The sequence below is a fragment of the Plecotus auritus genome (genome assembly GCF_963455305.1).
Source record: "Plecotus auritus genome assembly, chromosome: 10".
NCBI lineage: Eukaryota > Metazoa > Chordata > Mammalia > Chiroptera > Vespertilionidae > Plecotus > Plecotus auritus.
In genome coordinates this window covers 36,416,283-36,429,120 of record NC_137785.1, presented here as the reverse complement: position 1 = coordinate 36,429,120, position 12,838 = coordinate 36,416,283, and the positions used below count along the sequence as shown (strand labels likewise).

The following is a 12,838-nucleotide window of genomic DNA, read 5'->3' as shown; positions in this document are numbered from 1 at the left end:
CCAATGGGAGGAAAGAAGGCGCTTCCAACACTTGATTCTCAAATCCTTCGTCCCAGACTAAGATACCTATTCACCAATCACAAAAGCCTCTTCTCTAGCTCCGCCCCTTACCCAGCTGCTGACCAATCCAGGTGTGGGTTTAACCCGGACTCTATTTCCCAGAAGACTTCGCGGCTTGAGATTTGTGCATGCCTATTCGCCTGGTGGCAGTTGGTGAATCCGCAGCTGATAGTTGGCGGCTGCGCGTTTACCTGAGTCTCCACTGGAACTCTTCTCATTAGCCTACCTACCTCATCCCGACGCTAACCTCACGGACGGGGGCGCCAACCCGAGCGCTGCCTCGGATTAGGTGTCCGTCGAAGTCGGCACGCCCCACCTTGTCTCTCCGCGGCTCGGCAAGGTCCGGACGGCTGTCGCCTCGTCGCCATGGCTCCCACCATCCAGACCCAGGCACAACGGGAAGATGGCCACAGGTAGACGCTTCACCTTTTAGCTTTATCGTCTGTCCAGGTTTTGGCGAGGCGGGGGGTCGGGCTCAGAGTCTCCTTATAACGTCGCTAGCCCCCCAGGTCTGTCCGTGACGTCACGCAGCACTCAGAAGAGAGGGGTTTCTTTAGGGATGGGGTGTTATCCCTTTTCCCCCAGTGGAGTTTGAGAATTAAACTATTGGAGATTTTATTCAGAAAGGCAATCCTCTTTTAAAAATTTGGAGGTGCCCCCTTCACTCTCCTGTCAATCTCGTCTTCTCCCATCTTTCTACCAATGTCTCTCTCTCTTACCCACCAGGCCCAATTCCCATCGGACTCTGCCTGAGAGGTGAGCCCCATTCTGTTTTCCTAAGAGGGTTGGGCCAGTGGGGGTTGGGAAACACAGGTGGGCAGCAAGCGCCAGTTTCCACACCCAACGTATCAGCGGTTTTTATTTTTTTATTCCCAAACCCCCATCCTCCTCCTCTTTGGCAACCATTAGCTTGTTCTCTCTATCTGTGGGTCTGTTTCTATTTTGTTTCATTTATTCGTTTTGTGTGGGTTTTTTTTTTTTTTTTTTTAGTGGAATCATGTGGTATTTGTTTCTCTATTTCATTTAGCATAATACCGTTTGGGTACACCCCTGTTGTCGCAAATGGCAAGTTTTTATTCTTTTTTATTGCTGAATAATATTTCAATATATATATATTGAGTCTTCTTTATCCACTTAGTTATTGATGGACATCTAGGTTGCTTCTGTATCTTGGCTATTACTAATAATGCTGCAGTAAACATAGGGTTTAATTTTTTGAGGAATCTTTGTACTGTTTTCCATAGTGGCCTCACTAATTTACAATCCCACCAACAGTGTATGAGAGTTCCCTTTTCTCTACATCCTCACCAGCACTTATTTGTTCATTCTGACAGGTGGTGACAATCATAGTCGTTTTAATTTCCATTTCCCTGATGATGTTGAGCATCTTTTCATATGTCTGTTGGCCATCTGTTCGTCCTCTTTGGAAAATGTCTATTCAGGTCCTCTCCCTATTTATAAATGGATCGTTTGTGTGTGTGTTTGATGTTAAGTTGTATGAGTTCCTGATATATTTTGGGTATTAACCCATTATTGGATATATCATTTGTGAATGTCTTCTCTCAGTAGGTTGTATTTTCATTTTGTAGATGGTTTCTTTTGTTGTGCAAAACCTTTTTAGTTTGACGTAGTCCCATTTATTTTTATTTATTTTTAAAATTTATTATTATTTCTCAATATATTTTATTGATTTCAGAGAGGGAGGGAGAGGGAGAGATAGAAACATCAATGAGAGGGAATCATTGGTACACCCCCTACTGGGGATCGAGCCTGCAACCTGGGCATGTACCCTTGACCAGAATTGAACCTGGAATCCTTCAGTCTGCAGGCCAATGCTCTATCTACTGAGCCAACCTGGCTAGAGCTATGTTTTGGCTTTTTTTTTTTTTTTTAATATATTTTATTGATATTTCACAGAGAGGAAGGGAGAGGGATAGAGAGCTAGAAACATCGATGAGAGAGAAACATCGATCAGCTGCCTCCTGCACACCTCCCACTGAGGATGTGCCCGCAACCAACGTACATGCCCTTGACCGGAATCGAACCCAGGACCTTTCAGTCCACAGGCGGACCCTCTATCCACTGAGCCAAACCGGTTTCGGCTATGTTTTGGCTTTTTAAAATATATTTTTATTGATTTCAGAAAGGAAGGGAGAGAGAGAGAGAGAGAGAGAGAGAGGAAGCCATCAGTGATGATAATCATTGATCAGCAGCCCCCTGCACGCCTCCCATTTGGGTACTAAGCCCACAACTCAGGCATGTGCCCTGATGGGGAATGGAACCTCCACCTCCCTGTTCATAGGTTGACACCCAACCACTGAGCAACACTGGATGGGTGATCTATATATGTTTTTATGCTAGTACTATACTGTTTTGATTATTGTAGCTTTATACCATAGCTTATCAGGGAGTATGGAACATCCTTCCACTTTGTTCTTTCTCAACATTTCTTTGGCTCTTTGTCTTTTGTGGTTCCATAGAAATTTTAGGATTAGTTGTAGTTCTGAGAGGAATGCCATTGGTGTTTTAATAGGGATAACATGGTCTCTGCAATTTGCTTTAGGTAGTAAGGACATTTTAACAATATTAATCCTTCCAATCCATGAGCAAGGTATGTCTTCCATTTATTCACATTTTCAATTTATTTCTTCAATGTCTTACAGTTTTCTGAGTACAGGTCTTTTACGCCTTTGGTTAAATTTATTCCTAGGTGTTTTATGCTTTTTGATGCAGTTGTAAATGGGATTTTCTTAATTTCTCCTTATCATTTGTTATTAGTATGTAGAAATGCAACAGATTTCTGTATATTGATTCTGTATCCTGCAACTTTACTGAATTCATTTATTCTAATTTCTTTTTGGCAGGATTATTTAGGGTTTTTTACATATTGTATGTCTTCTGCAAATGAGAGTTTTACTTCTTCCTTTCTGATTTGGATGCCTTTTTTTTTCTTTTTCTTGTCTGATTGCTGTGGCTAGGATTTCCAATACTACATTGAATAGAAGTGGTGATAATGAGCATCCTTGTCTTATTTCTGATCTTCGAGGAAAAGCTTTCAGCTTTTCACCATTGAGTATATTAGCTGTGGGTTTGGCATATATAAGCCTTTATTATGTTCCTTCCATATGCACTTTGTTGAGAGTTTTTATCATAAAATGATTCTTAATTTTTAAAAATTATGTTTTTATTGATTTTAGAGAGAGGAAGGGAAGAGGATGGAAACATCAATGAGAGAGAAACATTTATTGTCTGCCTCCTGCACACCCCTGTCTGATTGCTGTGGCTAGGATTTATTATATATCCTTGTCTCCTTTGGTGTAGATTAGCCCACAACCTGGGCACGTGCCTTCACTGGGAATTGAACTGGTGACCTCTTGATTCATGGATCGATGCTCGACCACTGATCCACCAAAATGATGCTTAATTTTATCAAACACTTTCTCTACATCTGTTGAGATGATCTATGGTTTTTACCCTTTTTTAAAAAAACTTGATGTGTCACATTGATTTACTGAACCATCTTTACATCAGTGGGATAAATCCCACTTGGTCATGGTGTATAACCCTTTTATTTTTATTTTTTATTATTATTATTTTTTTATTTATATATATTTTTTTAAACTTTTTTTTTTTAAATATATTTTATTGATTTTTTACAGAGAGGAAGGGAGAGGGATAGAGAGTTAGAAACATCGATGAGAGAGAAACACCGATCAGCTGCCTCTTGCACACCCCCTACTGGGGATGTGCCCGCAACCAAGGTACATGCCCCCGACGGGAATCGAACCTGGGACCCTTGAGTCCGCAGGCTGACGCTCTATCCACTGAGCCAAACCGGTTTTGGCAGTGTGTATAACCCTTTTAATGCATAGTTGAGTCCAGTTTGCTAATATTTTGTTGAGATAATATTTTGTTTGCATCTATGTTCATCAAGGATATTAGCTAGTAATTTTCTTTTTTAAAAAATGTTTGTTGTTGTTAATCCTCACCCGAGGATATTTTTTCCATTGATTTTTAGGGAAAGTGGAAGAGAGAGGGTAAAAGAGAAACATGGATGTGAGAGAAACACATCTATTGATTGTCTCCTGCACGAGCCCCAACCAGGGCTTGGGCTGAGGGAGGAGCCTGCAACCGAGGTATGTGCCTTTGACTGGAATCGAACCCGGGACCCTTTGGTCCCCAGGCCGACACTCTATCCACTGAGCCAACCTGGGTAGGGCTCTTTTTTTTTTACTTTTTATAAGAGTTTATTTGAGCCAAGCTAACATGCAAGAGAGCAAGATCTCAAATGCTCCCTTTTTTGTAAAGTCTTTGGTTTCAGTATTAAGATAATGCTGTCTTTGTAGAATGAATTTGGAAGTGTTCTTTCCTCTTCAATTTTTGGCGATAGTTTAAGGATTGATGTTAACTCTGAATGTTTGGTGGGATTCACCTATGAAGCCATTTGGTCCTGGACTTTTATTTGTTGAGTTTTTTTTATTACTACTTCAATTTCATTGCCAGTAATTGGTCTTTTTAGATTTTCTATTTCAATCTGGTTCAGTCTAAGGAGGTTATGTTATTTCTAGAAATTTATCCATTTCTTCTAGATTGTCAAATTTGTTGGCATGTAATTGTATTTTTTGAGTGACTGTTTATCTGTGGTGTTGGATGTACCTTCTCTTTCATTTATGATTTTATTTGGGCCTTCTTTACTAAAGGTTTGTTAATTTTGTTTATCTTTTCAAGGAATCAGCTTTTAGTCTAATTGATCTTTTCTATTGTTTTAAAAATTTCTATTTCCATTCTGATCTTAACTATTTCCTTCCTTCTGTTTACTTTGAGTTTTATTTGTTCTTTTCTAGTTCCTTTAGGTATAGAGTTAGATTGTTCATTTGGATTTTCCTTTTTAAAACATTTTTAAGAATTGACTTTTTAAAAAAATATATATTTTTATTGATTTCAGAGAGCAAGGGAGAGGGAGAGAGAGATAGAAACATGTGATGAGAATCATTGATTGGCTGCCTTCTGCACACACCCCTATTAGGGATCCAGTCTGCAACCCGGGCATGTGCCCTTGACTGGAATAGAACCCAGGTCCCTCTAGTTTGCAGGCCAATGCCCTATACACTGAGCCAAACCGGCGACAAGAATTTATTTTTAGAGAGAGAAACATAGATGTGAGAGCAAAACATCAATTGGCTGCTTCCTGTATGCCTGCTGCCAGGACATGTGCCCTGACTGGGAATTGAACCAGCAACCCTTTGGTGCCCAGGATGACATCCAACCAAGTGAGCCATATTGGCCAGAGCTATTGGGATTTTTCTCATTTTTTTGAGGTAGGCCTGTATAACTATGAACTTGCTTCTTAGAACTGCTTTTACTGCATTCAGTAAATCTTGAAAAGTTTTTTTCTTTCAAGATAGTTCTTGATTTCCTTTTTGATCCATTCATGTTGTTTAGTCTCCATGTATTTTTTTTCTAGTTTTCTTCCTGTAGTTGATTACTAATTGATGATATTGAGGTTAAAAAAGATGCTTGAGCCAAAACCGGTTTGGCTCAGTGGATAGAGCATCAGCCTGCGGACTGAAAGGTCCCAGGTTCGATTCCGGTCAAGGGCACGTACCTTGGTTGCGGGCATAACCCCAGTAGGAGGTGTGCAGGAGGCAGCTGATCGATGTTTCTAACTCTCTATCCCTCTCCCTTCCTCTCTGTAAAATATCAATAAAATATATTTAAAAAAAAAAGATGCTTGATAATGATTTCAATCTTTTTGAATTTGAGGCTTGTTTTGTGGTCCTAGTCTGGAGGGTGTGCTATGTGCATTTAAAAACTGTGCATTCTGTAGCTTTTGGGATGAAACATTCTGTCAATGTCCATTAAGACCATCTGGACTAATGTGACATTTAAGGCCATTATTTCCGTATTAATTTTGTGTCTCGATGAACTTACCCATTGATGTGAATGGGGTATTAAAGTTACCTACTATATTTTATTACTGTGGATTTCTCCCTTTATGTCCATTAATATTTGCTTTATATATTTAGGTGCTCCTATGTTGGGTATGTAGATATTTATAATTGCTTTATTCTCTTCTTGGATTTACCCTCTGTAATTACGTAATGTCCTTGTTTTTTTCATTTTTTGTTTTAAAGTCTATTTTTTTGCCATTTGAAAACAATAATTTATTGCTTTTTCCTCCAAAGCTGTGTGAATTTACAAAAAAAAAAATCAAAGTTTACAGACTGCTTATTTCAGACTAAGAATGCAAGAGGTGAGAACTTGGGCCACCGTGGTCACGGGTGTTTACCAGATATGCACTGGCATCTGAAACAAGGCCCCCCTAGATTTGTTTTATTGCCTTCAGAGATGATGCATCCTTCACACCATCTCACATGATATACTTGGGTCATTAGTCAAAGTTAATGGAATGGTACAGAGGTTTTTTTTGTTTTTCTGCCCTCTTGCTATATAATGAAATTTTCAGTTCATTTCTGAAAAATAAATTGGCCAGTGAATTCATTTTGTTCTGCTTCTACTTTACACAAAGTTTCATATTCAATCCGATACCTTTCAAGCTGCATTTTCTTTTTTGTTATTAGTGCTTGGAGTTGTTGCTGTTGGGCTTCTCTCTGCTTTGCTATAGATTTGAGCAAATTCTGAGCACCAAAGGCCTTCATCTTCTCATTTTCTGCTTCTTTTGCAAGTTGGTCAACCAGCTCAAGTAAACCAACTATTTTCTGAAATTGGCCAATTTTGTCCATAAAGCCCTTGCACTCTTCCTTGAGCTCTATGGTCTGGGTAACCTCTGGGTCCAACACCTGCAGCTTGTTCATTTCATCAAAGTGTAGCCATGCTTCACACAGGATGTCCTTGTCCATAGCTTCCGACTCTGCAGCGGTGGCACACGGCAGCCCTGGCTGAAGTTGGCAGGTAGTTTTTCTCTTCGGTTCACGGCTGCGGTACCTGGCCCACCAGTCTCAGCTGTTGCCACGGCTACAGCAGTTTTTTTATTTTTATTAAAAATTTATTATAGCCTGGCTGATGTGGCTCAGTGGATTAAGCATTGACCCATAGACCAAGAGGTCCCGGGTTCGATTCCTAGTTCAGGGCACATGACTCGGTTGCAGGCCTGATCCTCAGTAGGGGACGTGCAGGAGGCAACTGATCAATGTTCGCTCTCATAGATGTTTCTATCTCTTCCTCTCCCTTCCTATCTACAAATAAAAACATATTTAAAAAAATAAAAAACATATTAACTAATTTTTAGAGAGAAACATTGATTTGTTGTTCCACTTATTTATGCATTCATTGGTTGAAGTGCCCTGACTGGGGATTGAATCTGCAACCTTGGCATATCAGAACAATGCTCAGTTTAACTGTAATCAATTAAACTACCTGGCCAGGGCTCCAGCTTTCCTTTTGTTTCTATTTATACGGGATATCTTTTTTCCATCCTTTCACTTTCGACCGGTATATGTCATATATATATATATATATATATATATATATATATATATATATATATATTTATATTTATTTACTTATTTCAGAGAGGAAGGGAGAGGGAGGTAGATAGAAACATCAGTGATGAGAAAGAATCATTGATCTACTGGGGATCGAGCCTGCAACCCAAGCATGTGCCCCGATTGGGAATCTAACCATGACCTCCTGGTTCTTAAGTCGACACTCAACCACTGAGCCATGTCAGCTGGGACGGTATATGTATTTTTTAAAAAATATTTTTTTATTGATTTTATGGAGAGGGAGAGATAGAAACATCAATGAGAGAGAACACTGATTAGAGAGAACATTGATTGCCTGCCTCCTGCATGCCCCCTACTGGGGATCTGGTCTGCCACACAGGCATGTGCCCTGACTGGAATTGAACCTGTGTCCTCTTGGTACATGCGTCAATGCTCAACCACTGAGCCACACCGGCCAGGCATCAGTCTGTATATGTCTTTCAGTTTGAAGTGAGTCTCTTGTAAGAAACATGTAGATGTGTCATGTGATTTATTTTTTGCCGTTGCTGTCACCACTGCCCTTGTTGGGTCATGTTTTTTTGTTTTTTTTTTTAAGTTTCACACGTCTCCTTTTTCCCAGATTGACACCTCCCCTCCCCCAGCCATTCCCACCCTGGGCAACCCCCACTGCCCCAGTGTTTGTGTCCATGGGTTATGCTAATATGCATGCATACAAGTCCTTTGATTGCTCTCTTACTCCCCCCCTCTCCTGCCATTTATCTCTGGATCTATTCTTGTTCATCAAATTAGGGTCATGTTTTTTAATCCATTCAGCCACCCTATCTCTTTATTGGAGTATTTAATCCATTTACATTTAAAGTAATTATTGATAAGTATGCACTTACTGCCATTTTGTTCATTGTTTTTTGGTCATTTTTATAGCTCTCCTTTGTTCCTTTCTTCTTGTGGTTTGCTGGCTTTCTCTAGTATTTTGTTTGGGTTCCTTCTCTTTTTTTGTATAACTTTTGTAGGTTTTGTATAGCTTTTGAGGTTTATGGCTATCACTAGCAGTCTATTTTAAGCTAATAGGCATTTAAATTCAAATATATTCTAGAAGGATTACATTTTTACACCCCCTCCACATTTTATGTTACTGATGTTATGTTTTAGGTCTTTTTTGTGTTGTCTCCTCTCTACTTAATGTAGTTTGAGTTGCGTTTGATACTTTTTCTTTTGGCCTTCATAGTAGCTTTTTAAAGGAGACATTCTATTCCTAGATCTGGAGTGGTCTGCCGAGTCAAGTACTGCAATAGCCTCCCTGACATCCCCTTCGACCCCAAGTTTATTACCTACCCTTTCGACCAGAACAGGTGAGATTTAAGATTGGGAATGGGAAACAACTCAAGAGTATGAGCTCCTTGCAGTCAAGGACTGCTTCTCTTGTTGATTGTTCTCTCCTCTGGGCCTAGAACAGTACCCTGCACATACTATAGTAGTAGGTACCTGATAAATATTTGTTAATGAGCAAGCAGTGTCCAAGTTTCTTTCCATTGGAGAGCCAGTATTTGGACTTGAACATGGGGGAACACTCCACTCTGAGTTCCTCCCTTTAGAAACTTAGCCTCTGTGAAGCAGGGATTTGAGGGGTAAAACTGAGTCAGGAAACCATAATGGGCATGTTTCCCTACCCAGATTTGTTCAGTACAAAGCGACTTCCTTGGAAAAACAGCACAAACATGACCTCCTGACTGAGCCAGACCTGGGGGTCACCATCGACCTCATCAACCCTGACACCTACCGCATTGACCCCAATGGTATGTAGGGAGGCAGGGGGGGCCTGCTTTAGGCTAGCAAAGGCCAGGCCTGGACCTCTATCATGGTTTCTTACTCCCTTGCTCTCCTCTAGTACTCTTAGATCCAGCTGATGAGAAGCTTCTGGAAGAAGAGATTCAGGCCCCCACTAGCTCCAAGAGGTGAGGGGATAGGATGCTGAGTGGGGACTGGGGACTGGCTCCAATGGAAGGAGGGTGGTGAGGTCCTGAAGTGCCTAATCCTCCACCTTAGGTCTCAGCAGCATGCGAAGGTGGTGCCATGGATGCGGAAGACAGAGTATATCTCCACTGAGTTCAACCGTTATGGCATCTCCAATGAGAAGCCTGAGGTCAAGTAAGTTGTGGTAGGTAGGGAGGGAAGGTGGAAATTTCAGGTGTGTCCAGTGGCCCCTAAAGGCCTTTCTTTCTCTTCACCCCTAGGATTGGGGTTTCTGTAAAACAGCAGTTCACTGAGGAAGAAATTTACAAAGACAGGGATAGCCAGATAACAGCCATTGAGAAGACTTTTGAGGATGCCCAGAAGTCGGTAACTGAGGGACTAAGATGGGGAGGCAGAAAAAAGAGGTGGCTTCAAAGCTCTTCATCCTCCTTCTCACCGTTTTTGTCCCTTCCAGATCTCCCAGCATTACAGCAAGCCCCGAGTGACACCGGTGGAGGTCATGCCCGTCTTCCCAGACTTTAAGGTCAGATTTGGTACAGGAGGCAGAGACGTGTCATCTCTGCACGTCTCACTTCTAACTCCAGTGTCCTCTGTCCAACAGATGTGGATTAATCCATGTGCTCAGGTAATCTTTGACTCAGACCCAGCCCCCAAGGACACGAGTGGTGCAGCTGCATTGGAGATGATGTCTCAAGCCATGATCAGGTAAGTGGCACTGCTGCCAACCTTGGCCTACTTTTCATTGCCCTTTGTACTCATTTATCACTGCTCTTCCTCTTCCCCCAACCAGGGGCATGATGGATGAGGAAGGGAACCAGTTTGTGGCCTACTTCCTGCCTGTGGAAGAGACGTTGAAGAAACGAAAGCGGGACCAGGAGGAGGAGATAGATTATGCACCGGATGATGTGTGCGTGGGTTGGGGATCAAGAAGTGTGTCTCCCTTTCTCCCTCATAGGGAAGAAATGGGGCTAACCTTGTCCCCCTCATCCTCAGATATGACTACAAGATTGCTCGGGAATACAACTGGAATGTGAAGAACAAAGCTAGCAAGGGTTATGAGGAAAACTACTTTTTCATCTTCCGAGAGGGTGATGGAGTTTACTACAATGAGTTGGAGACCAGGTACTCAGCACATATTTCTACCTTAGATTAGCCTGGGCCTGTGCTTCAGGGTCAGGACCCTAGGATATGCCACCTTGGAGGTCATTTGTACCTAAGGATTTGTCACATGCATTTGTAAGTAACTAGCAGAAGCCTGCTCATGCATGTGGGCTAGATCAGTTTCTAACATAGTAACCCACAGAAAAAAATTGTTATATAAACACTGGAGCTATTTAGACCTTTTGTGTAGGGTAGACAGCCAAATTTCCCGATATTGAGACTTCATGTGAAAGTAAACATAGCTAAAGTATTGGATTATACATAAAATTAGCATATTTAAAATGAAATCCTGGATACCCAAGTTAAAAAATGTGACCCCAAAACTCTTCCCCGATGGCTAAAAGTTTATTTTTGGCTGAGGCCTTTGGTGTAAGGCAGTGGTCGGCAAACTCATTTAGTCAACAGAGCCAAATATCAACAGTACAATGATTGAAATTTCTTTTGAGAGCCGAAAACCGACTTCTGCGCATGGGCCACGAAGTTTCAATCACACTGTACGTGCGCGCCTGCATGTGGTATTTTGTGGAAAAGCCACACTCAAGGGGCCAAAGAGCCGCATGTGGCTCGTGAGCCGCAGTTTGCCGACCACTGATGTAAGGGTTGGGAAAAAGTGTGACCTTGAATATTAAGTAGAGATTACAAATTCAGATCCTGTAAGCCAAGCAGGAAATGTGAAAGAAGGCACAATGTGCTGGTGGGATCTGGGTGACCTAGAGCTCTTGGCATTCTCCAAGAGGCACCACAACCCAGCTCAACAAAAGATTCCAGCCCATTGCTGGTAAGTTATAGGAAGCAAAAAGGCCTGGTGGGGCCATAGATTCATATTTTCCCTAAACCAGATATTTAGAGTCTATGTTTTTAAGTGTTGGTAACTAATTCACATTAAAATCTATACACACACTTTATGAAGTGCAGAGCAACCAAACTGGTATCTTGGGAGCAATCATCCTTCCCCTCACCTGCCCCAAACCAGAGTTTAATCTCTCTTATTAAATCTGTATTTATTCTCATCTGTTCTGGGCTAAGCATTGGTGAGGAATTGAAGAACCAAGTTGAACCACACCCCTCACTGGGGGTTTTTAACTGCATCTTCCACACCCCTCCCCAACTTGCCCACTGCAGGGTCCGCCTAAGTAAGCGCAGGGCCAAGGCTGGGGTTCAGTCGGGTACCAATGCCCTGCTTGTGGTCAAACACCGGGACATGAATGAAAAGGAATTAGAAGCCCAGGTAACAATTACCACTGGTTCAGGGCACCTAAGGGGAGTGTGGTGGTGGGTAAAAGGGACACAGAAACCTGATAGAATACTTTCCCTTCCCCCCTGCTGCTTCCCAGGAGGCACGGAAGGCCCAATTGGAGAACCACGAACCTGAGGAAGAGGAGGAAGAGGAAATGGAGACAGAAGAGAAAGAAGCTGGGGGTTCAGGTAAAGCTGCATGGGCTAATCCCTGGAAACCCTGGGAGGGTGGGAAACTGGGTCTCACTTCTTTCTCTTCTCTCACAGATGAGGAGCAAGAGAAGGACAGCAGCAGTGAGAAAGAAGGCAGTGAGGATGAGCGCTCAGGCAGTGAGAGTGAGCGGGAAGAGGGTGACAGGGATGAAGCAAGTGACAAGAGTGGTAGCGGCGAGGAGAGCAGTGAGGATGAGGCCCGAGCTGCCCGGGACAAAGAGGAGATCTTCGGCAGTGATGCGGATTCAGAGGATGCTGACTCTGATGACGAGGACAGAGGACAGGCCCATGGCAGTGACAATGATTCAGAGAGTGGCAGCGATGGAGGTGACCAGCGGAGCCCCAGTCCCAGCCGCAGCCCCAGTGGCAGCGCCAGTCCCTTCCCCAGTGGCAGTGAGCACTCAGCCCAGGAGGATGGCAGTGAAGCCGCAGCTTCGGATTCCAGCGAAGCAGACAGTGACAGTGACTGAACCCTTTCAGGGCTGGCGCAGACATTATTATGCACGGGAAGGCACTTTGCTGTGGTGTATTTGTGAGCCTTTCACTGTTTCCCTTCCCTCCTCCAAACCTTTGCTATTAATAAAACCAGTTTCTCCCCTTCCCAGTCCTTATGGTCTCCTTCTGCCTACATCTCCCACTCCCACTCCATTACCTTCTCCATCCCTACCCCAGGGGACTCAGTGGCCTCAGCTTAATGGCATAGAAGCAAAGGCCATAGGTTTTCAATGAAA

The 12,838-nt window shown here is 42.6% G+C and overlaps 2 protein-coding genes across 2 annotated transcripts; one reads left to right on the top strand and one right to left on the bottom strand.

The window, feature by feature from the left end:
• The first annotated feature begins 44 nt into the window (after positions 1 to 44).
• On the top strand, positions 45 to 12,707 carry PAF1 (PAF1 homolog, Paf1/RNA polymerase II complex component). Its single transcript, XM_080645597.1, has 14 exons — positions 45 to 473; positions 787 to 816; positions 8,783 to 8,875; positions 9,198 to 9,319; positions 9,412 to 9,478; positions 9,570 to 9,671; positions 9,758 to 9,863; positions 9,952 to 10,020; positions 10,099 to 10,202; positions 10,288 to 10,404; positions 10,491 to 10,619; positions 11,781 to 11,886; positions 11,993 to 12,083; positions 12,162 to 12,707. The coding sequence occupies exons 1-14, from the start codon at positions 427 to 429 to the stop codon at positions 12,575 to 12,577; spliced, it is 1,599 nt and encodes a 532-aa protein (XP_080501723.1). The 5' UTR covers positions 45 to 426; the 3' UTR covers positions 12,578 to 12,707.
• On the bottom strand, positions 6,197 to 6,920 carry LOC308236196 (intraflagellar transport protein 20 homolog; the record flags this gene model as incomplete). The annotated part of the gene is made up of 1 exon (XM_080645602.1): positions 6,197 to 6,920. One exon carries the CDS (start codon positions 6,918 to 6,920, stop codon positions 6,528 to 6,530), a length of 393 nt encoding a protein of 130 aa, XP_080501728.1. The 3' UTR covers positions 6,197 to 6,527.
• Positions 12,708 to 12,838: the final 131 nt, after the last annotated feature.

Excerpts from the sequence above, each read along its gene's own strand:
- PAF1 (XM_080645597.1), top strand. The coding sequence starts at position 427 with ATGGCTCCCACCATCCAGACCCAGGCACAACGGGAAGATGGCCACAG. Across the intron at positions 8,876-9,197 it reads TACCCTTTCGACCAGAACAG|ATTTGTTCAGTACAAAGCGA; the intron begins GTGAGATTTAAG and ends TTCCCTACCCAG. Across the intron at positions 9,864-9,951 it reads TTGAGGATGCCCAGAAGTCG|ATCTCCCAGCATTACAGCAA; the intron begins GTAACTGAGGGA and ends TGTCCCTTCCAG.